This window comes from Megalops cyprinoides, chromosome 12, assembly GCF_013368585.1.
Source record: "Megalops cyprinoides isolate fMegCyp1 chromosome 12, fMegCyp1.pri, whole genome shotgun sequence".
In the NCBI taxonomy this organism is placed as follows: domain Eukaryota; kingdom Metazoa; phylum Chordata; class Actinopteri; order Elopiformes; family Megalopidae; genus Megalops; species Megalops cyprinoides.
The window spans coordinates 14,115,933-14,139,579 of NC_050594.1; the positions used below are offsets into that span (position 1 = coordinate 14,115,933).

Below are 23,647 nucleotides of genomic sequence, written 5' to 3' on the forward strand. Positions count from 1 at the left end.
ACATAACTAGCAGCAGGACCTGCACAGCACTGGCTTTGCTGTCAGTCAGAGGAATTTAATGACCTTGTGGACCAGACAAAGACAGCCATCCCCGACATTACAACATAACAAGACCTGCTCATCCAAGTGGAGTGATTAACAGCCGCAAACCAAGTGGATGAACACTGAAGGCATGCTTTACTTGAGCTCAGCCGATGTGCTGCAAATGACTGCCTCTCAGATGTCTCAAATTGGCTCACCGCCGTGGAAGGCCCTGTATGTGACAAAACTGCACTGAACATGTTCCTGGCAATGACACTGGCCAAACAAACCTCGAAAGAGCAGAAGACCCTTGAAAAATACATCTTTCTTTTGGTCCTCTAGATTCGTATTTTTTCTAAATAGTAAAATGTGAAAAGAATCATCACATAGTTACTATGAATCATAGTTATTCTTAGACAACAAAGTAATAATCTTACCCAGCATGCTCTGGGCCTCCAGTGCCGCAGGTTACTAATACCTCGATGGATTTTATTTGAGATGATTTTGGAGGATTTGTTCATTTCTCTCCTCTGCTTTTGTGAAACATGTGCCCAGTGGGTGTAGAGAGGATAATATTGATTGACGTGTATTTTCAGCTGGAGCGTGTGTGTTTTTTGTTGTCGTTTCTGTCTTTGTGATATGGCTGTTGTGCTAGATTAGGGAGATTTCTCTCGCAGAAATACGTCACGCCTCAACATGAGGAATGGGAGTCGAGGATCCGGTCCGAGCGCAGCCTCAGTGCATCTCCTCTGAAGGGAGGATGCTGCAATGAGAACACCGCAGGCTGATGGATCGTGTGCTATCCGCACGACTGGTAAAGCATTTCTGATAATTATTTCACTCGGAGACCAGTCGACAAACGGGAGATGTTTGTGAGGTAGTGAGTGCCAGTGCCAGTATAACTCCACAACCTGTGCCTGTGACTCAGAGGAAGAAAAACTCCCTGTGGCGCGTGGTGTCTCGTCCACCATGTCACCCGTCACCTCAGCTAATGCTCCACATCTTCACATATAAAAAAAAAAACGTTTTTTTTTTTTTACAGAACTGTTCAAAGAAGAGCTGAAAGAAAACAATAAGAAAAAAAACATCCGCATCACAAGAACAGCGTGCTGTCTGTTCGACCCAGCGGTGTTGGACAGGGTGGACGTGGAGCTGGGTCGACCCCATCACCTTGACAGTGGCTCCTGCAACAAAGACCTCGGCGTTCTCGAGATGGCAGAACACCGCTGCAGGGTCTCTAGTCCCTGTGACGTCCCCGCGTCTGTTCGTGTCCTGCAGCTGAAGGCCGGCACGAAGTGGACGACCTGTTACAGCAGAGTCACTCGGAGAGTATTATTAGTGCAACTGCGCTCTGGACCTCGACAGCTGGCCTCGAACCTGTGCATTTGTGAGAACTCCCCACCCCCCCAGCTCCACTCCCAGCCTGCTCCGGTCGGCCATTTGTGGCATGAGCAGAGGAAGGTGACTTTCCAACTCAACTTGTTAGGACTGTAGTGAGCCCCTCTGTGGCTGTGTCCCTGTTCATCACTGTGTACAATGTATTTCTGAAAATACAGCAAGACAGATAGTATGGCATAGGAGAAAACTGGTCCTTTTTTTTCTCTTTTGTCCCAGTGGTGGTAAGAAAAACATGGTAAAACAAAATGTGTGTGAGACTGTGCACATTTGTTGTATGTTTTAGTGGTGTGTGTGTGTGTGTGTGTGTGTGTGTGTGTGTGTGTGTGTTTGTGTGTAATGTCTTCTCACTGTGGCTTTTTGAGTTACTGTGTTCAGCCTGTGGTTGAAATTGTATGTATGTACTTGTGTCCTCTTTGTATGCGTACTTGTGTGGTAACAATGGTTCCCATAGATACAGTTGTCGTTTGGGGGGGAAGGGGGGGGGGTGGAAGTGGGGAGGGTATATGCCTGCCATTGGTCCTTTTCGCAGGCTGCAGGCTCCTTACACAGCAGAGCCTCTTAGCTGGATTGCCTGTCAATGCCGTTTTCAAAAGGCAAATTGTTAGAAGCAACTATGAAGAAGGAGAGGGCAGTGCAATGGAAGCAAATAGCCCTTTGGGAACAATTTGTCTTGTTCAAGTCAATCTTGCACTGGCCACACTCAACCACAAGCAACAGAGCACGTGCAGGACGCGCACTTACCACAAATGTCTTTTATTATCTTGTCTCTATTCTGGGCATCACAGGTTTGGAGATCCAGATCTCAGGGAAGTAGTGCACTTGAATGACAAAAATTCAGTCCTTTCTATGAGTTGAATCATATTGCACCAGCTGGTGGTTGATAAAGAACAGCAGCTATTCTGCCAAGAATATGGAACTAATAGGACTTCTGAGTAGCTCAGTGGTTAAGACACTCACTTTGAGTGCCTGTGTTTTCTATTCACCATGGCAGAGGTTCGATCCCAGCCATGTCACTTTTTAACAATGACCGGAGAGCCCACAGTAGCAGGGCAAACTGGCCTCATTCCATGGGTTTGTACAGGTGTGTGTAATTCAGCCAGGATGCTCTTGTCTCATTGCTCTCAAACACTCCAAGACTTGTTGTGTGGCTAGGAATTGCTCACGTCAACAGAGTAGAGCAGATCCTCCTATGAGCACCCATTCCTCCTTTGCAGTGAAATAAATAGCCATTGGCTGCAGGCAGGTTTATCAGAGGATTGCATTTACCTGTGTGCGTACAGCGGATGCTGTGATGAGACAAGGCTAGGATGCAACTGCCAATTTCAAAATAGGGCTGTCTAAATGGGGGAAAAGAAGAATAGAGGAATAATTGCCCTATTCCCTTGCATTCTGCAGGTTTTGTATCGGTGTCAGACAATCTTTATCAAACTTAGAGCACACCTGGGCAGGGAAAACTGCCCTGCCAGTCTATGGGATCAATCTTGTTCTCTTTATGGAGGAGAATCAATAAGAGTCTGCTCTCCTGCCTGTGTTCATTTCTCCCACACCCCTGAACCCCACCACTCTCATTCCTGCTGAAACCACTCAATGTCATCTCTGCCACAGCCTTGAATCATACCACTCTCATCAGAGAGGAACCCAATCAGTGTCATCTCCCTTTCACTCTAAAATCCTACTACTTCCATGTCTCCTTCACCCCAGATCCTATCACCCTTCATCTCAGAAGCCCTATGATCTTCCTCTCCTTTGACCCCTGAGCCCTGTCTCCCAGAATTCCTCTCTTGCCCTCACATTTCCACTCTAGAGATGGGTCACTGTAATCCAGGAAGGCTATGACTATGTTTCACACAGGCTTCTCAGCTCACAGTTCCTTTTGCACTTTACGGTGCGAAGAAGGGAACCATGCTGTAGAGGACATCCTACTCTCTGGGTGACAACCACAGGGGTTATGGGGTGTTTTTCCTCTCTCTTTGTGATTGGCCAACACAAGTAGCCTGCCAATGGAAATCACAGTGGCTGTCGTCATGAGTGGCAGCAGCTGGCTTTTCTCTTTATGACAACAGCCATGAGTGCCATTCCAGAGGCCGGAGCCCAGAGTAGGGCAGACAGCAAGGTGACCTTTACCAGGGACGACAGGGGCTCGACAGCAGCACGGCAGTCTTTCTTTAGTGATACGCGGGTCAAGCAAGTGCTTTTCCAAATGCCAATAAACCAGACTGGGTGTGCACGTGTTCCTGCATATCCATCAAGGGAATGCCACCTGCATGTCGCTAAAGCACACACAAGCATACTGTTAAATGTTCCTTCATGCCCCCCCCATTACAGGCCAGGGGACAGAACAGTCAAGATTTCTGTTAGGTATCTCTCTTTATCTCTCCAGGCATTGGCATGGTGGAGCCTGTCAAGGCTCGGGGTGGAAGGTGATATGGGAAAGGAACATGCAGATAGGGGTGGGGGAATGGAGCATATGTGGGGGGGGGGGGGGGGGGGTGACTGTAAATCTTTGCCCCTTCCCTCCCCAGGGAAACAAAGGAGCCTTTACCTCGCTCTGCACCAGGCCAGCCTGTGGAACGGGACCTGGGTTTCATTAGATTACTGTGCTGGGAGTGGAACTTGCCATCCATCATGTGACTCCAGTTCCCACCCTGCTGACTGGATTAGAGCCCTAATCTGTGGTTCCCATGTGGGGGGCGAGGGCAAGGGCCTGGCTCTCAGCTCCTGGGTCACCCCCCCCCCCTCCCCCCTCAGGAGTGAGGGGTCTGAGTTCTGGCATGGTAAGAGGCATGGACTCATGGCCTCCTTCTACATGTGCTGCTCTCTCTCTCCAATTGCTATGTCAGGATTTGACCAAGAGTTTACTGACAACATTAGCCTGCAGCAACCCCAGCAGCCTTTGCAAACCTTTTGGACTGAAGTGTTTTTGTTTCCTGCATATTCTAAATCGGGGCCTATGAGCTCCCTTTTGTGTTAGAGACTGGCTGCATTTACTGTGACCCAGTCTGGTCATGTGATCAGTGAGGTCTCAGCATTACCCCCCACTCCACCCACAACACACAGTATCCTTAAGGGGGCCCCATGTGTGACAGATTGTCTCTGCCACTGTTAAAATCTCAGAGGCCTTTCCCATCTCCCCCTCTTGAAAGAGGCTAAATGCATGTTAAATCATTATCATGAGCACTGTTAATTGGATTAATTGTTGAATGGAACCCGTGTTATTAAAAATTACTCAAAACATGGGGTTGGAGGGGGATTAGAATCTGTCTTGCACACTCGCACAGTGAAACACAGAGATCAGCATGTGACACAACTCAGAAACAGCCTCAGCAAGGTACAAATTACCATGCTCACTGATAGAGATAAGAACTAAGCCCAGTTTCAAAGCTTTAAATAAATGCCAGATCTTTTTGATGCCAGAAATCTGCAACTTTTACATCACTGTTAGTCAAAGGAAGAAGGGTAAAAAGAAACATAAAACAAACACCACAAGCAATTTATTTTTGCCTTATAAAATAAGTGTTATTATTAATAGTCTTCCTCTTCTTATTTTTTTCTGTCCTGTTCTGTCAGTTATCTTTACTTGAAGAAATGGACCTGGTTATCTATTATTTTCACCAAAAATCCAATTATTTTACCCTTCCTAGTTCCTGTGCACAAACAGCACTCTCACATACCAATAGTAGTAATGGGAAATGATGCTTAAGGTCTCACTTAGGTCTGGTCATAAAGGTAAAGACGTGTCTCAGATATAATGATCTTCTGAGACTGAACACACACTAAATCATCACCTTTGGACTAGACTGGAATAACACAATTATGTAATAAAATCCTGTTGCCATTGCATATCAGTCAGGTAAAGATTCCCTGCCTCAAAAACAGTCACTGCGATGAAGTTAGGCAGAAAAGTCTGGAGAAATAACTGATAAGATCAGGTTTCAGCTGTTAGTGCAAGCAGACTGCTAGAGCATAACCAATATCTGCAACACTCACTCTTCAGACAACCGAACAAAAACACATAAAACTTAAAATTTGCAGCTTCAGCTTGTACAATCGACTGCAGCTGGCAGAGTTAATTATAATACAGCACAAGCAGGAATCAAGTGCATTAGCATTCTGCAAGCTGATAGGTCAGCTCTGTATCTTTTTTTCCAGTGCACAGGCCTGGCAAAACTGATTTCCTTACTCTATCTCTCTCTCTCCTTGCGTGTGGAATTCATCTCCTGTGAGAGACTGACATGGCCCCTGGTCTGTGTCAGTGAAGCTGACAGGATTCTGCACCCCTGAGAACTGATCTGGGGTTCAGAGGGCAGCTGGTCCAGTGGGTTTACTTGGCTACAGGACAAAATCCATAAAAAACCTAGTGACAAGTGAACAAATTGTGCTAGGGTCAAGGTTAAAGCTCATATTAAAATGGGCCCTGTTGAGCCAACAGCTGCTAATATTAGTAAAGCACAGGAGCATGCTTTCTCTTCAAACAATGAAGATAGCATTAAACAACTGAGACCTACTTTTAGTGCTGTGAATTTAAACGTGGCTGGTAGCTGCGGGTTAAAATTTCTTTGTGCTAATTGATAAAAATCAAGAACACTGTTTTCAAGTCTGCTGTACAAAGGAGGGGGTAATTTCCAACTGTTCCTTTCATCTCAGAGATAGTGCAGAAGTTGTCAGCAAATATCTTGATGTTCCATTATTTCTTTCTTCTCTTTCTCTCTATCATGCACAGACATACACACATTGTGTGTGTGTGTGTATGTATATATATATAGAAATATGTATATATAAATATGTATATATGTATATATATATACAATACTTAATGTGTATTTACAATGTTGACTAATGCAGAAGTGTAACCTCGTAGTACAGTAGTTGCGCGCCTGGTTCATATCACAGCTGCAAAGACAACCCAAAGCAAAAGCCAAAGCCATCAGGTGTGTTGTTTGCCGGAACAAATGAATGGTTCGGCTCAAGCATTTAATAACATTGAATCTGCAATAGGAAACAACCGGTTGTTCGTCTTGTTGAGTGCTGTAGTAAACAGCTCTCTAATGTCAATTAAGAATGAGATCATAAAGGCCTTACGTGAAAATCTCGCATCTTGACAGAAACGCGTTGCAGGAACCAAGCTTCGTGAATCCTTGTCATGCGTTTGTAATATGGCTAATACTGTGTAACCACATCATCGCTGCATAACATTAATAACGCGTGTTAAATTTAGCTCCTCTATCACAGGCTATGTGGTCCTTGCAGCAGTTGATGGGGGCCCGCGTGTCATTAATCATTTTTATTTAGCTTTGGCAGTATTAATTCATGTCTTTAAAATGAATGCAGCGTGAGAAAATTTGAGCGTCTAAGGTCTGCGTCCGGAAAAGTCTGGTGAAAATGCCGAATCAAATATTGCATCGACGTCCTTATGCTTTAATGCGTCAACCACAAATGCGAAGTTAAGAATCAAGAGTCTGAAGCAATATGTTGTTTTATTCACCCACAGTTACCACAGTCTGAGGGACTACGGAGAAAAATGTGACAAGTACTCTTCAAATTTCATCTCGCGTCTTAAAATGATCTTTGGTAGTTGTTTCATTTTAAGTCATAATCACAGACTAATGTCACGCAAGACAAGAAAATCGTGTTTTTTCACATTATGTTTATGTTTTGTCGTCTACGCGACAAGAGCTTAAATGTAGGCTACTTTAAATCCAGGTTTAAACGATACCAACTTAGCAAACACAATTTCTGTTATACTCTTTATGGCATCGACAATCGTAAGTTTACACAAAGACGTTGTTAGTACTAGATCATGTCTGGAATAAACCAAATTATTTTTTGTAATAAAGATATGTTATTAACATTGTATCCAATGTGCTACAAAAGAATCCGCTCTGATTGGTTAGTTACTTCGTATCCCCCAAGCACCAGCAGTGTCCGATTCCGAGCCTGTTTTCCTGAGCAACTTGAATAATCAGTCGCTAACTCGTATCTTTTTTAATGGGTTATCTACAATTGGCCCTAACATCTGTAGATCATTTAACCAATGCAAATCATACGTCTTTATCCCCCCCTCGTTTTTCACATGAATTCTTATTATTGGCTGTACCCGCTGTCAGTTAAAAACGGCTTTGACCAATCAGAGGCGAGTGGGTCGAACGGTTTTCTGAATAGTCTCTCGCGCAGGCAGTGGAGGATCGGAACGTCCCTGTGCTCACTGTAGAGAGGAGAGTAACGGCGAGCGAACGATAAACGACTCATCGGGAGATTGTGGTTATTTTTATCTCCGCTCGAACAACAAAAACAAATCAAAAATCACAATTTATCGGGAGGGTCGGCGAGCTACAACGATCGAAAACGTGGGGGGGAGCGAGGGATCTGATCAGCAAGTTTTTTTCTTTTACATTTTTTTCTTTTCATAAAGAAGGATTGTGTTGGGTTGTTTGCATCTCGGCGCAAAGATGATGGTCGGGGAGATCGAAGTGAAGGAGAGACCGAGGCCGAGTCCCGACTATTTGATGCAGTTACTGAACGAAAAGAAGCTGATGACGAGTTTGCCAAATCTGTGCGGCATCTTTACACATCTCGAGAGGCTTCTGGATGAAGGTAAAACGTTGTCAGGGTGTACGGGGGGTTGGGGTAAAGCGTGACCACGATGTGGTTCACTTAGGGTTCGGCGGGCACGTTTGCTGCGCATAATATCACAGGCATGCAGGAAAGGCAGGGCTTTTGCTTGTTCCCATGAACTCCATTTACAACTTCACAAAGTCAGGAGGCCGAGATTAATCGAAAGCTACCATTGGCGACGGCAACTAGTTCTGTACCAGTCACTTCGCTCCGGGGCTTTTTTCTTAATGTAGAAGTTAGCTAGTTAGCTGCTTACAATCGAGCGGATCGGGGGTAAGGGGACGGAAAAGTTTTCAGGACGTACGTAGCTTGCCAGCTAGCTAGCTATCCAGTTACTCCCAGCTGTGTGTTTAAGCCCCCCACCCAATGGTTAGCGTTGCTTTTGTCGGGGTGTTTTCCAGTAATGCTTGAAAACATGTACCCAGCTGTTTAGTTCCTTTGTGTGATTAACGTTTGTTAGGCGACCTGTTCAGTAGTTTTGTTTCTTTGTAAAAACATGTTGAGCTCGTTTGTCAACTAACTTGAGAGCTAAGTTAGCTAGCTACCCGCATAAACTTCTTGTGAAGCTGCAACTTAGCTGGTTGGTTAAGAAAACTTTGTTTTAATCAGTATCGAGCTTCTTCACATCCATTTGGATCAATTAACGATCTTGTAAACCGATTAGCTGGCTGTCTTACCGGTTCTTAAATGCCGATTTAGCGCAGTAGTCGTTGGCTGGCTAACGTTAGCGCAGTTATGTGTCTCACGGAAATACGCTAGCAAGCTATGGTCCCCCTAAATTAGCTAGCTGTGTGGGAATGCGCTTTCAAGTCTGTTTATTTTGCCTTGCTTTTAAACCACTGTGGATGCAATTGTCTAAACTGTTAACTAACCTGGTTGGCAGAATTTCAGACAGTAGTTTGACAAATTCCAGTCGACTTAGCTGACTAGTTAGTACAGTATAAGTTACGTTAACGTCACCGTTCAATATTAATAGCTAACGTAGCTAAGATTAGCAGGCTTCCCCGAGTTGGACTAAATTTGTACTGTTAAGGTATGTCTTCCTAGCCAGCCACTTTTCCAAAATAATTGATTGGATTGGGCGTCAAGGCTTGCTAGCTAGTCCACATAATGTAGTTTTTTGAGTTACGTTGGGCTGAGCATAGTTTCGTCTATGCAAAAGTCCGGTTTAGGTAGTCAGGCGCCTACCGATGTTGGGTCTGTTTCTAAAGCTAACAAAGCGGGCAGACGGACGGGCAGAAGTGGGAAGCGTGCGGGCATGGTTTATGTAATTGCATTAAAATGGAGACGCTAGAGAGCGCCACTTTCTCCAGGCTTTATTCATCATTTCGGTAACTGGCTAGCCAACTTAGCTAGCTAGTTTCGTGAATTGCAAGGACCTCGGTAGTTAAGCCACATATTTTCAAGTTTCTGAAAATAGAAGTAGGGAAACCGTGCATGACAGGTTTTTTTTCCCTTTGTCGTCGTTCAAGATTACACACACTGACGCCTTCTCTGAGATGATGAAATTTGTTAAGCAATGCAAGCAATATGTTGCTAAAATAAAGCTCTCTTGGGTAAAATTTAATATAGGACCCCGGATCGCCCTGGCTAACCTACGTGTGACTGTTGCGATGCGCAACGATTTGTTTTGGTCAAGACTTGTTGAGCAGTTCGTTTTTGTCCAATATTAACAACAGTGGTTGAAAATTATACCATAAATCAAAGGGTAACCTCACTGCAGGAACTCTTTTATAAATACCTTTTGTGAAGTGTCAATAGTACAGGTCAATATGTAGCAGGAGTGTTGGTTGCGTCACCGGCTAAACAAGTTTCTGATTGCGGTAGGGTGGCATTTCTGTCATACTTGCTAGAATTCTTAAGGTAGGTACGTGTTAGTTTAGGTTTTGTGTCTCCCCCTTGAATAACTACGCAGAGGCATGTGACACCATCCGTCTGGTAGGTCGCTATTTGTCGCAGCCTCGATGTTCTTCTAGTCCACATGAACTGAACTTGTTGGACTCTTGTGGAGACCTTTCCTCTGTCCTTGGTGCATTGGGCAGGATTAAGGAGCACAGTCTGAGCTGAGGGCAATGCTGTCTGGGTTCACTGCCCAGACTTTTTCTTTTGATTTTTTTTTTAAGTCTGCACACACAGGATTGTAATTGACAAAATTCCTTCTGTTTGTCTTTAGTTCTGTTTATCTTATTACTCGGTCAGTCTGGTTTTGAGCAGTTTTTGGTTGCTCAGACGCATAGCCTGTGTCTGACTACTGGAACGCGGTGTGGGAGCCGTTCAGTACAGCACCCGCCTTTCCTCTTGGGGGGGGGGGGTGTGCAGGGCGTGAAGTCATCGGGTCTGTAGCGTGCTCTCACTCCCTCCCTGCCACCACACCCAGCGTTCCCCAGTGCCTCCCCCCTGAGGGCCTGCAGACCGTGCGGGGAGGGCCCTGACCGCAGCCTGCGGCTCTCCCTCCCGCCGGGTCCGTGTAAGCCGCTTGTTCCGAGCGCCTTGCTGCTTACGCTCTGGCAGTCAGGACGTGTGGAGCTGTTTGTCAGGGTGGAAGGGAAGTGGGGGAGAGACTTCGCCGCCGGGGCCCTCTCCTGACTGCCTCGCTGTGCGCACACCCGGCTGTTTGTTCTCAAGTTGAACCGTTCCACAGATTTGCGGGGGTTACTGCGGCCAGGGCACAGTCCAGCTGCTGTTTAGCCGTGTGTTTGTGTTGGTGTTGAGCAACTCTCCTGTAAAGACACTAGCCTGCTCACATTTAGCACAGATTTGAGCTAGGGGAACGCTTGAGGCTGGAACATTCCAAACCAAGCATGCCCACAAAATATGGCTGTTAGGAAATAAAAAAAAACACATTCCTTTTAAAACCCATCAGGTGTCGGGAGTTTTTTTTTTTCCTTTCGATTCTCTGCTCAGATATAGAATGTTTTATAACGGAGCAGTTTTGACTAAATCTGTGACACTGATTTCCCTTTCATAATCCTTTTAAAAGGTGGATTTGCGTTTTGGGTTGGGAATGCAAAACACCACCATGTGGGAGGGAGAGAGGTGTGTTCTGTGCAGACTGAGCTTATAACCCCATTATCTTTCACTCCACTCTTTTTTTTTTGCTCTAATATGGAAAGCTACTGACTCTGAGTGGTTCTTATTAAATGGGGGGGGGAGTGGATAGTGCAGGGCAGTCTGGCATCGGTGGAGCTGGAGTAAGCGGGGGGGCTGCTATTCTGGTCTCACGGAAGTGCCACTGGAACAACGGCATCTGTCTACCGCTCGTCAAGGTGACACCGCGGACCTGCGCCGGGTAGAGCCGACTGACAGCAGAACGCACTTTCAAAAGGAGAAAATGGCGTTTTAAAAATGGCGAGGCGGCAGGGCCCTGGAGTGAGACTTTCACTCCCGTTAGAGGGAAGCGGGGAGAGGGGGGGAGAGAGAGAGAGAGAGAGAGCGCTCCCGTTGTCACCTGTCCAGAACAGTCTTGGCAGCTGCGCACACACATCAGACGCATTCCTCTGCGTTTAACTCCTTACGTGTGTGTGCCTGGCCGTTTCCACGGCGACAGAAAGCCGACACCCTCCTGGCTTACCCCCTCTACCCCCCCACCCCCCCCGCCTCCCATGTCGAACAACTGTTCCCAGCTGCCTGGCTTTTTGACTTGGCAGGAGATCTGGGTTTGGTGGGGTGGGGTGGGGGCTACACATGTCTATAAACTGAGACAGGCATAGATTGAGCCACTCAAGGTCACTTAGACTGGTGTGACAGGCGGCTTTTGAAATTCCCTTGCGCTGCACTTCATCTTTTAGAGGTGACACCAGACGTGCTTTTTTTTCCCCTTCCCCTTGTCTGTATCTGACATGCCAGGGGTGTGCATTGTCCGGACGAGTGCTTGGCCTTCACGTCCACCTCTGTTGGCCTGCGTTGGCAGTGGCTGCACTTTACGGCAGCCCGTTTCACCTTCATAATAATTAAACCGCTGCACTGCTGGGCCTGTGGCATTGAGAAACGTCAGGTGATGGCTCTTAGACCTTAGAGGGCTGCGATAAATGATTTGTAAAGCAAAGTTCACCGGAACACATTAGATGTTTGGAGAGGAGGCTGCCCCCTACTGAGTCTGTCCCAGTGGCACATGGGCCTTTGGGCTCAGTCCATCAGAACTGCTCCTCTCTGCGGACGCTGTGGCTTGTTCAGACCTGAAGCATGAGAAGTATGAACGTGCACTTAGGCGGTTGTCACAGTGAGATATTGTAACCCAGAGCAAGCTGAGTGTTGGAGAGGAGGCGTTGGCGATTCTCTGTGTCAGTGCTTCAATATTGCCACCGCGCAGAGCCAGCGCTAGGCCCCCCGCGGGCCCCGGGGGACCAGGCTTAGATTTGCCTTTAATAAAGATTAGGTGCCTGATAGTCGCGGCCCCTCTCCCGGCCCCGGCGGCCGCCGCATCACTTCATTTCCTGCGAGGGCGACCCCCGGCGAGCGGCGCACGGGGGCCTGACTCGCCGCACCTTTGACACGCAATCAATTTGCCATCTAACAAGATTGAGTGCCGTTTGCAGTGGAGACACAGGCAGTAGCTCGGGGGGGGGGGGGGGGGTGCTTTGCAGGCCTAAACACATTACTGCGCCGCCCTCCTCCGCTGGAATTTCATCAAGGAGTCCCCTGTCTGTAGCAGCTATGCTGCTACGCACCCCCCCACCCCCCCACCTTCCTCGAGTCAGCTGTCAGGGTCCGCACTGAGCATGCCCGGACGCAGGAGCCTCGGTGGCGGTTGGGCGCCACTATCTGATGCCTGCACGCACATGTTTGTGAGCGAGGTGGCATCTGGCCCGCGTCCCGGCTGGCCGCAGCCGCTGATAAAGTTGTCTTCCAGCAGGGCCCTCCTGTTATCTGGGCCCATCCCGTGACACTGCGAGTTGCCGGGGCCTCCTTATCGCTCTGGCCCCCTGTCTTCCAGCGCCCGAGCCCCGCTCCCTCTCCCCCTGCCCGTCCGCGGAGCTTTCCGTGTTTGGCTTGGCTTAAAGCCACAGCCCGCATTTGAATACGATTAGCATGAGGGACGGCCGATTTGCGCGTTCGGAGGCCGCTGCTCTGACCCGTTGTTGCGGCTTGGTCTGGACTGGCTCCAGGTTCTGTGCGCCTGTGTCTTATGTGGAGGAAGATGAGCTCCATTTCAGCTCCTGACATTGTGCTGCTTAATACTCAACACCCAAAGCACAGAGACACTGTGGTAAATGGGGTGCTAGGACACTGATGCAGCTGGTTGGAATAGCCAAGATATGTAAGGGCCTCTCCACCCTTTGGCTCACAACCAGCAACCCCCCCACCCCTCACCCTCCCCCCACCCTCTGGGTCTCACTTTGGATCAGACGCCTCCTCAAACAAAGGAAGTAACGCCCATTTGCAGACAGGAAAGGCCTGCCGACTGTTTGGTTTATACTTGGGAAAGACAAACGTCTTAGCCTCTGAAAAGAAAAAAACGTTTCTTAGAAAAATAAGTCCAAGTGCTCGCAAGCCCCTGTTTTATTTCCCCTTTCCTGCCTTTTTCTTGGTTTCTCACGAAAGTGCGTTTGTGCGATCCGGCTTCCTGTGGCTAATTTAACAGCGGTTTTGAAACGCCAGCCTTTGACTAGTCACTGTTTATCGTTGCCCCCCCCCCCCCCCCCCACCAAGCGCATTCCTGCAGATCTCCGAGGAGGGCCTCACCCTCAGCATTCCTGGCCTGCCTGGAATAGCTCCTCCAGGCTGTCGGAGCACCTCTGTTTGTTTTCCTCTCTGCGGAGTGCGACTTTTTTTCGCGAATGTGGGATCCTGCACTGCGGATGGGGCCTAGCGGTCGCGCACGCCTCGGGATTTGCCGAGTTATTTGTCACTGTTTCTCCTCTTGTTCGCCTTTGTTTTGTTTTCTCGACAGAGCTGGAAGGTGGAAAAATGAGCTGAGCTCTCTTCTTCTGTTTTTTTTTTTCCCCGTTTCTGTCTGTGAAGTCTGCCAGGCCTTGACTGAAAGTTAGCGCAGGGTTTGCACTCGGAACAGGTTATTTGCAAATGGTTGCATTCAACCTGTGCATGTTTGTTTTCTCCTGAGCTAAGGGAATATTTTCCAGTCACAGCTATTCAGCTACGCATGACGAATCCCTTGAAATGGTTATTTATTTGTATAGCCGGCACCCTTGTCCCCAGACATGTACATAGCTTAAATTATACACAACGTGCAGTCATACAGCTGCACATTTCTTAAGGGGGGGGGTTGGGTTGAGGGAGTTCAAACTTGCAACCCTCCGGTTAATAGTTTCTTTAATAAAGCCCTTTATTCTCTTCCCTGTGTAGTAATTGTATTTGTCCTTCTGTACACCATCCATTTTCTTCTTTTCCACCAGATAAATACACCCCTCCTCCCCAATGTATGCTAGAGCCGATCAGCTTTCCTGCAGTTCGTAACCCTGGCTTCTGCGTGTGGCATTGGGAGTGATGGATCAGCTCTGAATAATGTGTCTGTCTGGAAGCCACTTTGTGTGCGGTTTGTGTAGCTTGTTAGCCCCTGTAGCACGTTAGCCTCGCCTTGAGTAGAAAGAAATCCCTAATGACGGCGCAGTGTGTGTGTTGAAAGCAGCAGCTTTGAAGACCCAGCACGTCTCACTCTGTTGCTGAACATGCTGCCGTTTGTCTTCACCTCAACAGGTGCTCCTTTTCTGGATCTCCTCCTCATATGATCACCTCCTCGGTGGAGCTATGTGGCCTACATTACTGTTTCACACCGGTGTGTGTGTGTGTATGTGTGTGTGTGTGTGGCCTGTGTAGCGGCAGTAAACAGTGCCTCAGATTACAGCCCTGTTGGCGTGTGATGTCAGTAGGAGCATTCAGTGTTAGGGCTCTCAGGAGAGCACACACTTTGAACCCTGGCCAGTGGCTTTAAAGGCGAGGCTGGGGGCTGAATGATTTTTCAGACAGACATCCAAGGTTAAACACCAGTTTCACCTCTATAAATAAGAGAATGCATATACCAGTATAGAGAGTTGTGCATTAAGTAGGCCGAGCAAAGTATTTTTGTGAGGGTTTGTGTGTGTGTGTGTGTGTGTGTGTGTGTGTGTGTGTGTGTGTGTGTGTGTAAAGTACTGTTGGGGCTGCAGTTGTTTTTCACTTGATTTCTGCGCAAGGCCAGCGTTTGGCTGCTGGACTGTGGCTTGATTCCCTCCCCGCTCTCCTGCTGCTCCCCACATAGTAACAGTTTGTCACATGATCGGGTCACATGGCTGGCTTTCAGGGAAGCTCGGAGGGCAGCTGTGTTGGATTTGTTTGGTTTGTTTTTTAGTTTGTCTTTTGCGGACCCTTGTGTTGATGACACGCAGTTTTGATTTTTCTAGCCGTGCCATTCCCTCCTAAACTGCAGGCCTCCACGCTCAGGCTCTGATTAGTTATGGAAGCCATATTTGATCTTTTAATGAAGTCCTGTATGGGAATGCATTTGTTTCATTACATATGAGGCATGTGAGGTTTGAAGGGCAGATAGTGTAGTTTTTTGTAGTACAGTGATAAAAACACAAATGCCTTTTTGTGTGCACTGTGTCTTTGTGTGTGTGTGTGTGTGTGTGTGTGTGTGTGTTGAAATCAAAATCCTGTTAGATAAGAAAGGGAGTATAGAGAGATTAGAACAGAGCAGGGATAGAAATAAGCATTGTGTGCTGGCTGCATGTGTGAAGTGATTGATTGTGTCCAGTGAAAGGACAGATTGAGGGAGAAATGTATGTGCTGCCTTGTGCTCTGAATGAGGTCATGGTTCAGGCTGAAGGGGGGGTCAGCGGCTGCCTGGCTCTCTCTGGCCCTCAGAGCCCCACAATGGCCCTCTGTCTTTCAGAGAGGACTAACCCTGCCCCCCCTCTCCCTTCGGCAGTCAGTGGCAGTGTGCTGTTGTTGACGTTGGCCCTAAAGCAGTAATAAACTAATAAACTACAGTTGTAAAAAAATTAAGATTAAGAGCAATTTCATTTTTGTGATTAGATACGGTGTGCCATATGTAGGTGCCCACGTGCGCCAGCCTTCGGTTTTGAGATCAGAGAATGTTCCCTGGTCAGAGAGCCTTGTAGCCAGGCTTCTCTCACTTTTTCTCCTCAGGAAAATCCTTGTATTGCTTGTGACGTAGGTTCAAGCAGTCTACACCATAAGCCTTGCCTGAAAACTGATTTTTATTGAGCATCTGACTCTTTCAATGAAAGAGATTCTTGGATTCTTTTTTTTTCCCCTTTTCACTCATCACAACAATGTGTAAGAGCCAGAATGTGTGCTGCCTCTCTCTCTCTTTCTCTCTCTCTCTCTCTCTACCCCTGCTAGCATCTCGTATGTCAGTAATTCAGCCTGAGGGGTACACTTCCTCTCTTTCATCAGAAGACCAGAGCTGACATTAAAGGCCTGTAACGGGGGCTGTCTGTTTGCATTAGCCCCGGGTCACTGTGGCTCCACAGAGCGCCTCACTTCGCATCTGAGCCGCCAGAACCTGACCGCTTTTCCGCCACCTCCCTCCCTCGTTTGAAGGCGGGCACTGCGCAAGCCGTTTAACGCTGACGGAGGCATGCTACGGTCCGGGGCAGCACGATAGGATAGGGTAGGATAGGAACGGATCTTTCTGTTTCCTCATGGCCTTCAGCCGTGGTTCCCGCCTGTCTCATCCACTGCTCTTGTTCCGGCCCTTATTGTTGGTTAGGAACACCTCATTGTCAAGGCCCAACTTTGCATTAAAAAAAGCCTTGTTTCTAATGCTTTGTGTTAAAAAGTGTATTGTGGTGTCCACCAACTAAGCCAGTGCTGATTACTGTCTGATTGAAACTGTCCCTGTCATTCTTTTTTTCTGCTAATCAAAGCGAAAGTATCTCTGTGGTTTGTTTTTTCTCACTGTCTCCGTAAGATGAGGGTGTGGATCACAGCGCTAAAGAGGGGAAGAGTGTGTGAAAATGGAGGCAGGCAGCCTTTTTTCTTTTTTTTTTTTTTTGTCAAACCTCCAGAGTTGCAAGGTCTTGGATTGACCGCAGAAGAAATGACAACTTTCTCTAGAGCCCTTGATAAGATCGGCAACTCCGCTCGCCTTCAGAACGCTATCGACGCACACTGCCGATCGGTACCCAGGCTGTCCCGCGCCGCTCACTGAATATTCGCCATTGTTGGGGCCGCGCGAAAGCTATTTTGTTTGCTATTGAATCCAGACAGCTTACGATCGAAAAGCAATAGCAGGGGAAAAAGGGGGGATGAAAGATGGGTTACAAAAAAGGGCCTTGTTTTCTCAGTGTGGGAGCAGCCGGCAGCTCGCCGCGTCTGCGGGGATGGCGGAATGTCGTGAGGACGGAGGTGGGTCTGAGGAAACGTGGCTGTGGTTATCTCCTCTCTGCATATTGAGAAAGGCCGGCTCCTTCCTTCCTCTTCTGACAGCTGGACTCTTCCTCTCATTGTCGGGTGCAGGGGGGGTTCCACGCTTCCTGTGTGTGTTCTCAAGCCCCGGGAAGCAAGATGGGGCCTCGGGAGCTTTTTTGGACAGCGCGGGCTCTCTCAGTAACCCTAAAACGCTCCTACGCGGCTGTGTCATTACCGTCAGCTCTTACACATTGTGTAAGCTTTCCTGGTTTTGTGGAGTCTTGGCTTGATACGGTTTTAGGGAGGTGAGCGTTCAGTTTTTGACTGGCTGCTAGCTGTCCCCCTGACCCCGCATATGAAGATGTAGTTAGTGATCTCCTGTGGAAACAATGGGGGGTAAACCTTGGGGTCCTGTCCATCTCTGGCCTCTTTAGCAAACACAATGTCAGCCAAACATCCTGGTCCTTTTTTTTTCCTGTTATTTTTCCCCTTATCTCATATCCTGATGTACTCTTAAGAGACATCCTGGACCTGCTCACGGTTAGATTGGCCATTCTGTGCCGCTTCCTCTGGGACGGGAAAGTGTGTTTGCGAGGCTCGGTGCCTCCGAAGGCGACATCTGCCCGACACACAGGAAGTCTAGGCCCAGCCAGGACAGCGCTGTAGCGAGCTGCGCTAGCGGAGTGCGTTTTTTGTGCGAGGAGGCTGTTAGCATGCGGCGTTTCAGCAGACAGTTTTCCTCCAGCCTCAGCTCTGGATTCGGACAGCGGTAGATTGTAGGTGAAGTCTTGGAAATGGAACTCGGTCCAACCGCAGTCATGAGAGCAAACTTGTGAAAAGGCTTTAGAGGCGGGGGTTGGGGGGGGGGGGTGCGTGTGAGACGGTGCTGGCACATGACGCAACCAGCTTGAGCTTTTTCCAAGTCACATCGTCATAGAATTGAGCCTGTTATTTGTTTTCCTTTGGGGTAAGGTGCTTTTTACAGAATTGAGCTAGGCAGGAATCTACTCGGGTAAATTACCATTAAGAGGGTTTTCCAATTTAATGCTACACATCCTGCAGTTTGCTAGCAATAACATTCTCATTCTAAAAGGTGTTTGTCTTTGTGAGCATTAAAAGAAAAAAACGTTAAGTAGAATAAATTATCCGGGGCAATTTGAATAAATGTGGAGGGGTTGGAATTAGACTCTATACATGTAATTGCGTAGCCATTGGTTCTGCTCTGAGAGGCTTTGCAGCCCTTATAGCTTGGTGGGAGCTGGGATTCGACAGCCCTCTGGGGGGGAGAACTGATGCTCCAGAGTGGGGGTGTTGGGTGTCCTAGTGAGAACGTGAGCCGACACTGACGGGAGCGTCTCGGGGGCGCCTCTCTAAGTACATCTGCGCAGAGAGTAATGAAAGCTTGCCCGCGGTGCGCCCGTTAAAAGTACCATTAAAACGCTGTGCTAAATGAGCCCTCCCCCTGAGCTCTCTGATTTGCCTACCCCCCCCCCCCCCCCCCCCCCATTGCACTGCCTCTAACCCGCGCCTCTCTGAACCCGACTTCATAAACCCGTTCTCCATCACTAAGTTTACTGATCCCCCCCTTTCTCTCTTTTGAATCTAACTTTGTGTTAATGGTGCCGCCTCCATTACTGCGGAACGGGCTGAAGCAGTATGAATGCAGGGAGAGGTGGGGTGTGCTGAGGAGGGGAGAGAGGCCCTGTAGGATTGTCTGTTCTGCCTGACTGGGGTGGGTATGCAGAGTCTCCAAATAAATTCACACACGTTGCACAAAGTTGGGTGTAGAGCCCACAGTTCTACTCCAGCATAGACAAAATAAGCCTTTCTCCATCATTTGTCTGTGAGGACTGATCTTCAGCTGGAAAGGCACAAAGAGCATCCCGTATGTGCATAAGTTGGTGTGTTCTCAACTGTGTGAAGTAGGTTATCCCAAATCCTGTTTGACGCAATGAGATGCTCATTCAGCTTAGCCTTCTATTCCTGCCCCCCTTTCTCCTTCTGTTATGGAGGCAGATAATGAACAAATCTCTGTTTCAGAGGCCAGCCTCTTTCATGAAGTAAAGGTGTGATTTTCGGAACAGGGTCTGTTGACTTGGGGCACATGTCCTGTTATCGTGAAGGGTTGATTTGACAGGCCAAGTCGAAAAGGGTCCTTCAGCGTTGTGACGGCTGCCGTTTGGTTTCGGCAGCGCACCTCCCCCGTCCTCCTCCACCGTCCCCAGTCTGTTTTTCAGCAGCGTTTAAAAGGGGGGCACCGAACAATAATGAGAACAACACACTCACGGTCCCGGGTCCACACAAGGCCTCCTGGGGGCCCATTTCCGACACACACAAAAGATTGGGAGCCGTCCTCGGCCCTGTTTTCATCATCACTGAACGCCAGGGTAACTGGGTATGACAGACCCTCACGGAGCCGTCGCGTTTCCCGCGAATGGCTGTCTTTGCCAGAAGGCGCATTAAACCACATTGCAGTTGGCAGGTTTTTGCTGCGAGGATCCGTAACTTCAGAAGCGCTGAGGCTATTTATAAAGATAAGCTTTGGCACACGCTTTAGCCCCTGTTTTCACGGGATCCTATTTATCGATCAGATCATGGTCAAAGTCTTAGTTAACAGCTGGAAACGTTTGTCGTGTCTAATCCTTAAACATTAGTTTAGTCATTATCAGGGAGATTCTTTTTTAATCATGAAGGAAGTGGGGCTATGTGCTGTCATCAGTGACAGCTGGGAATCTGAGGCGTCGTGATTGCCGGGGCTTTAACATTTGCCTTTCCCTTACTCACAGAATTTAGCTTTTTTTCCCTTTGTGCTATGCTGTCTTTGTGTTCGGCTGCCTCTCCATTGTCCTAAGGCAGCCGAACATGGGTTTTGTGCATTCCTCACTTTGTAACGTTCGGTGTTCGCTGTCACCATGTAGTATTGTATAAGGATCCTAAAGGGGTGGTGGTGTGATTTTTTTTTTTTTTTTTTTTTTTTATCCCCCTTTTTCTTTTTATAAAATACCTAATGATCCTCAGTTTGTCCTTATTGATGGTCACAGAGCAGAACAGACTTGCTTCAAAGTAATAGGCATCTGCATCGATCGCCGTGTCTTGCATGGCCTTTGCTCGAGCCACTTGCCTGTCATGCCTGTGTCCTGTTCCGGCTCACTTTTAGCTCGCCATTAGCTCTTTAGGCCGCTCTCCTCCTCCTCTTCACTTGGCCGCCTCTGACAGTCCATGACCTCAGTGCTTGGCGGAATAGCACAGAGTGCTGAAACCGTTGGTTATTTGTGTGGCTTATTGAATATCTGCTTAAAGTCCTCATGGTGGATGTTTTTTTTTTTTTTCCTTCTGCAGTCTGGAAGAAGAATTCAGAGTGTAAATCTTTTCTCCTTTTTCTGAAGCTGAGGAGTTATTGTTTTTGGTAGTATGCGTACATGCTGATGCCGGGACACTTTCAAGTCCTGGCACTGTTGTTCCACATGATGGTATGCTTACATTAGCATTTCCCCATCAGTTATATAAACAACACAAAGCTACGTCAATCAGAAACCGTTATTAGCCACGTTAAGCTAAGTCACACTGTCATTTTGCATTTAGTGAAAACTTAATACAGCCGTAGCTGGTGTGGTGTATTGTTTGTGTCCACTGTATGGGCTGTGCAAAATGAGATCAATTTGTGGACATGGTTGATTTTTTTTTTTTTTTTTTATTTCTTAATAAAGAGTAACTTGCGCTGTTTAAGTGGATTGTTATGGTGAAAAACACACAAGTGAAAACTGGGCCTAGATTTTTAAGTGAAGACACAGCTGCGAGTTTTTGATAAGGGTGGAAAAAAATTCTCTCTGTGGCCTGATCCGGGAAGATACTGTATTTTAAGTATTCTTTTATTTCACCACAACGAAACCTTTTTGTGTTCGAGTTAACGTCGCTTTGGATAACGTCGTCTGTGGGGTGAATAAAGGAAGGAATGCATTAAGCTTAAGCCTCCTCGCCGCGGCGGTTAGCCGCTCTTTGTGACGGCTAAAGTGCATCGCTTCAAAGTGGAAAAACTTGTTCCCCGGGAAAGTTGCGGCGTGGGCACCTTGCTGTGTGCCCGTGCTGCCCCGCTTCTGTCGCGGCTCTTCTGAGGCACGTGAGGTCGGGGGGGGCTGCTTTGTTTCCGATCTGCTCTGGGTGTCACAGATTTTTCCATTAGACCTCGGTCTGGAGCAGATGAAAGTGCAGCCCGGCGTTAATCCAGAGGAAAGGGAGACCGGCTGGAGGAAATGGATGGATAAATAAAGCCGTTCGGAGAAGGGAAGCAGGCTGAACGAGCTGGTGTCTCCATTTGATTGGATCTGCTTAATCACTGTTAAGATCCAGCTCTTTCAGGTGATGGGCATTAGGGCCTAATTCCTGTAATAAACGCCAGTTTAAGAAGGCTTTAGGAAAGGAGTCAGATCATACAGATTACTGGTGCTTTGCGGAGCTGTGGCTCAGTGTTGAGATGTCTCCCGCCCTCACTCCCTTCCAGGGTGCTGTCAAACACCACCCTTCTGTGTGTGTGCGCGGGGGGAGGGGGGATCTCCCAGAATTCCCTGGGAGAATCGTCCTTCTAATGTGTGTAATGGTTCAATTCTCCAAACCTGAGGTCTCCTAATTTGTTAAATCTCAGGAGGTGGGTTTTTGTCATCCCTCTGGTATTGTGCAGACTCCTCATGACAGGCGGTGCAGTGGGACAGTCCTGGGGTGTTCCTACTCTGCTGGTGCCCACCCGCGGTGCTCTTGTCTGGTTTTTGTGATCGAATATTCCCCCTCTTCCTTGTTGTGCTCCCTGGCTACACTTTACCACGGTTTCTTCAGCAAGTTATCAGAAAGGTAAATAAATAAAAGATGAATACCTCATGGTGGATTCATGCACACATTTATTCATGAAAACGCGTCCTGTCTAACATCAGTTTAAAAAAAGGGGGGAGGGGGGATGGAGGCAAATACGAAGTGCATCCCAGGCTTTGAGAGTGGCATGGCGTTCTGGAGCCCGGCACCCTGGTGTGTGTGTGTGTGTGTGTGTGTGTGTGTGTGTGTGTGTGTGTGTGTGTGTGTGTGTGTGTGTGTGAGTGAGAGAGAATTTGATCTTTTATTGCAGAGGAGTCAGGCTGACATGAAGAATTAGCCTGCTCGGAAGCAGAGAAGAATAATGCATTAAAGCTCACGCTGTGTTGAGCAGACAGCGAGAGGAGCAGGGGGGAGGCTACGAAACCGAGTCCTACCCCCCCCCCCGTTCCGCCGGGGCGGGAGCCTCTCTGAATGTGCGCGGTGGCGAAGCGTGGCGAAGACGCCGCGTGTGGCCTGACCTCGGCCCGTCCCCTCCGCGCCTGTCACGCGTGGAGAGAGGCTACGGCCGGCCTGGGACGCTGTCGTCCCGGCAGGTGTCGGGTTACGTCTCCGAAGATTAGGGCCCTCGTGCTAATCGCTGCTTGGCCTGGTTGAGTGTCAGGAGGCTGGATGCAACACCTAAGAACGAGTTCAGTTCTTTCATATTGCTGTTGTGCTTAGTTTATTTACTTAAGGATTGACATGTTACATAAGCGGTTTTTCCCAGTTCATTGGGGTTACAGTTGAGGAATAATGTGGTCCCAGAGCATGATGGGAGTTATAAGGTATGTGTTTTCTATGGGGAAAAAGTTAGCTTGTGTGGAAACACCCCCCCTTCTGCTGAGCCTGATGGCTAGATGGACAGCGCACCCTGGCTTTGCTGGGCAATGGTCCGGTTTCTGTAGTGGGAGAAACCAAGATGACCCTGAACTGGTGGGTGTTGTGCTCTGCCTGGTCATCAGAAAGATGAGTATCCGGGAGGCCTCAATTCCCTCGACTGATTAGGGCTTGTAAACATGCAGGAAAGTTAACGGCGCGCAGGTCCACGGGTCCAGCAGCAGCAGCAGCAGCAGCAGCAGTGCTGCGTTTGAGAATGTTAGACCGAGGACAGGACACCTCCTCAGCAGATGGTCCCTCCCCCTGCTGTCCTCTCGTACTTCCTGAGAGCCTGTGGGCCTGGCTCTGATCTGGGCCTCTTATCCATCTGTGATCGTTTGGAAAGGCCTGACAGGCCCCCGGGGGTGTAACGGCACAGCCGCAAACCCTCCAAAGGCATGCTGGCTTTCGCGATTTCACCAGAGGGTGTACTCCAGGAAACTATCCCCCCCCACTTTCATCTTTTATTTTCATCTCACATTCTTCCAGGTCACAAGTACACATTGTGTGCACCATTCCTTTTTTTTTTTTTTTTTTTTTTTTTTGCAAGTATTAAGTGGAAATCTACTTTTCTCCTCTGAACTTTTTG

At 48.1% G+C, this 23,647-nt stretch overlaps 1 protein-coding gene across 3 annotated transcripts in view; it reads left to right on the top strand.

Annotated features, from left to right (window-relative positions):
- The first annotated feature begins 7,587 nt into the window (after window positions 1–7,587).
- qkia (QKI, KH domain containing, RNA binding a) overlaps window positions 7,588–23,647 on the top strand; it is a 69,225-nt gene continuing 53,165 nt past the window's right edge. For all 3 annotated transcript variants that reach the window (XM_036542902.1, XM_036542903.1, XM_036542905.1), the window contains exon 1: window positions 7,588–8,010. In XM_036542902.1, the coding sequence (XP_036398795.1) occupies window positions 7,866–8,010 (145 nt within the window). In that variant the 5' untranslated portion in view covers window positions 7,588–7,865. The remainder of the gene's footprint in view (window positions 8,011–23,647) is intronic.